Source organism: Limulus polyphemus, unplaced genomic scaffold (genome assembly GCF_000517525.1).
Source record: "Limulus polyphemus unplaced genomic scaffold, Limulus_polyphemus-2.1.2 Scaffold456, whole genome shotgun sequence".
Classification (NCBI taxonomy): Eukaryota; Metazoa; Arthropoda; class Merostomata; order Xiphosura; family Limulidae; genus Limulus; species Limulus polyphemus.
Window position 1 is genome coordinate 445507 of NW_013666066.1, and position 1985 is coordinate 447491.

Here is a 1985-nt window from a genome sequence, read left to right on the forward strand (position 1 = left end):
ATATATATATATATATATATATATATATATATATATAAATACCTTCAGTATGGCAATAACTCTGAAAAACAATGAAGCAAAGACTAAAATGTGATAAATTAGCAACAACAACAGAAATAAGTATAATTGGAAAATAAAGCCTGTTTCAGAACTTTCACAAAAAGCTACAAAAAAAAAAGCCATTTGAACATAATGGTCTCCAATTTTAACTTATAGATTAAAAGGGAGGCAGCAAAACAACAGAACTCACTATTAACTCTTGATATAGTCTAATGAACTTTTCTATAAGGCTACTCAAAGGGTCATCTGCACACAGCCACCCCTTATTTTGAACTGATGGTCGAGAAGCTAGCCAACAGCTCCTATTGCCGACTGATGGGTGCTCTTATGTAACTGAATAGTAGGATTTGATAGTCACACTTATTTGGACTGAAGTTCTTTTTATTACATATTAGATGTAGTTATTTAACCAACTTCTTCACTTGAAACGTTTATTTTAAATTTATTACTTAATTTTTTGCTCTTTTTATTTCATACCAGGCTGCACTACGTGAGTGCTGACTTTTGAGAAATCTTACCTTGTTTGTCTGACGTGGTTTTCAATTAAATATTTTTCAGAAAAATTATTGAAATAACCATAATTATATTTTTTACTCAAGTTTTTAAATTTGATATACAAGCATGTGTTCAACACCTCAAGGGAGCATACCGGTGACATCAGGACAATAATTATTAAAAAATGTATTTTTATTTTCAACAGACTTTGAAATACATTTACTTACTTTCATATCTGCAATAGATTCCACTTTCTGCTGACTCTTAGTTTTTTTCTGGAAGTCCTCCATTAGCTCCTTAATGTTTGATCCAATTTCACCAAAATTTAAATACATGTTCTGCAAATGCCAAATATCTAATTATTATCATATTGAACGTTATACAGCTATCAAAAGAAAACTAGCATAGATCAATCCCATATTTTCTAATAACATGTGAAACTAAGACAGTTAATAGTACTTCAAGGACAGCTTTTTTTTTTTTAATAACTGATGACTTGTTAATCACAAAAGCTTTTCCATTAACCTCAATAAAATCTCTAAACTTCAGTTACTTAAAAGTGTATAACCATTTACATATAAGACAATGTCTTAATTCCTGTAACAACATTTTAGTTTGGTTTGGTTTGAATTTCGCGCAAAGCTACACAAGGGCTATCTGCACTAGCCATCCCTGATTTAGCAGTGTAAGACTAGAGGGAAGGCAGCTAGTCATCACCACCCACTCTTGGGATACTCTTTTACCAACAAATAGTGGGATTGACCATCACATTATAATGCCCCCATGGCTGAAAGGGCGAGCATGTTTGTGAGAAGGGGATTCAAACCCACGATTCTCAGATTGCGAGCTGAGCGCTATAATCACCTGGCCATGCCGGGCCCAACATTTTATTGTACAAGGAGTTTATACTGGAGGCTAAAGATGCAATCCAAATATATGAACTTGAACGATAATTTACAATGAAACAGAATGAATATCCTGTATATTCTCTTTCATGTTTTGTAATGAATAGTAAGTATGCACCACAATATTCTTTTATGTATGTATTTTTAACTGACTACTTAAGAATTCCTTTCAAAGATAACTTAAATATATTTAATATAATGTGTTTAAAAACAAGTTTCATGTCATCACCTCCACAAAATTTGCCAAAAGTCAAAAACTCCTCTCACAAAAGTTAAAATGCTAATACCATTAAAATATCATAACAACATAAGGCCCATAGTCTTGTGACTGAGAAACATAGACCTACTGTGACTGAGAAACAGAATGCCTACTACATGAAAATTACAATCAGTACGGGATCAACTATGAGTGTAGTGGGTGTTTTGTTTCTCATAGTTGGTCCCGTACTGATGGTATTTTCATGTAGTGGGTGTTTTGTTTTTGAAAACTACAATCAGTACAGGACCAACTATGAGAAACAAAAC

General features: G+C 32.5%; 1 protein-coding gene across 1 annotated transcript in view; it reads right to left on the reverse strand.

Annotated features, from left to right (window-relative positions):
• LOC106458399 (vacuolar protein sorting-associated protein 45-like) overlaps positions 1 to 1985 on the reverse strand; it is a 51336-nt gene that overhangs the window by 20534 nt on the left and 28817 nt on the right. Inside the window, exon 8 of the mRNA XM_022384604.1 lies at positions 783 to 893. Coding sequence (XP_022240312.1) covers positions 783 to 893 — 111 coding nt within the window. The remainder of the gene's footprint in view (positions 1 to 782; positions 894 to 1985) is intronic.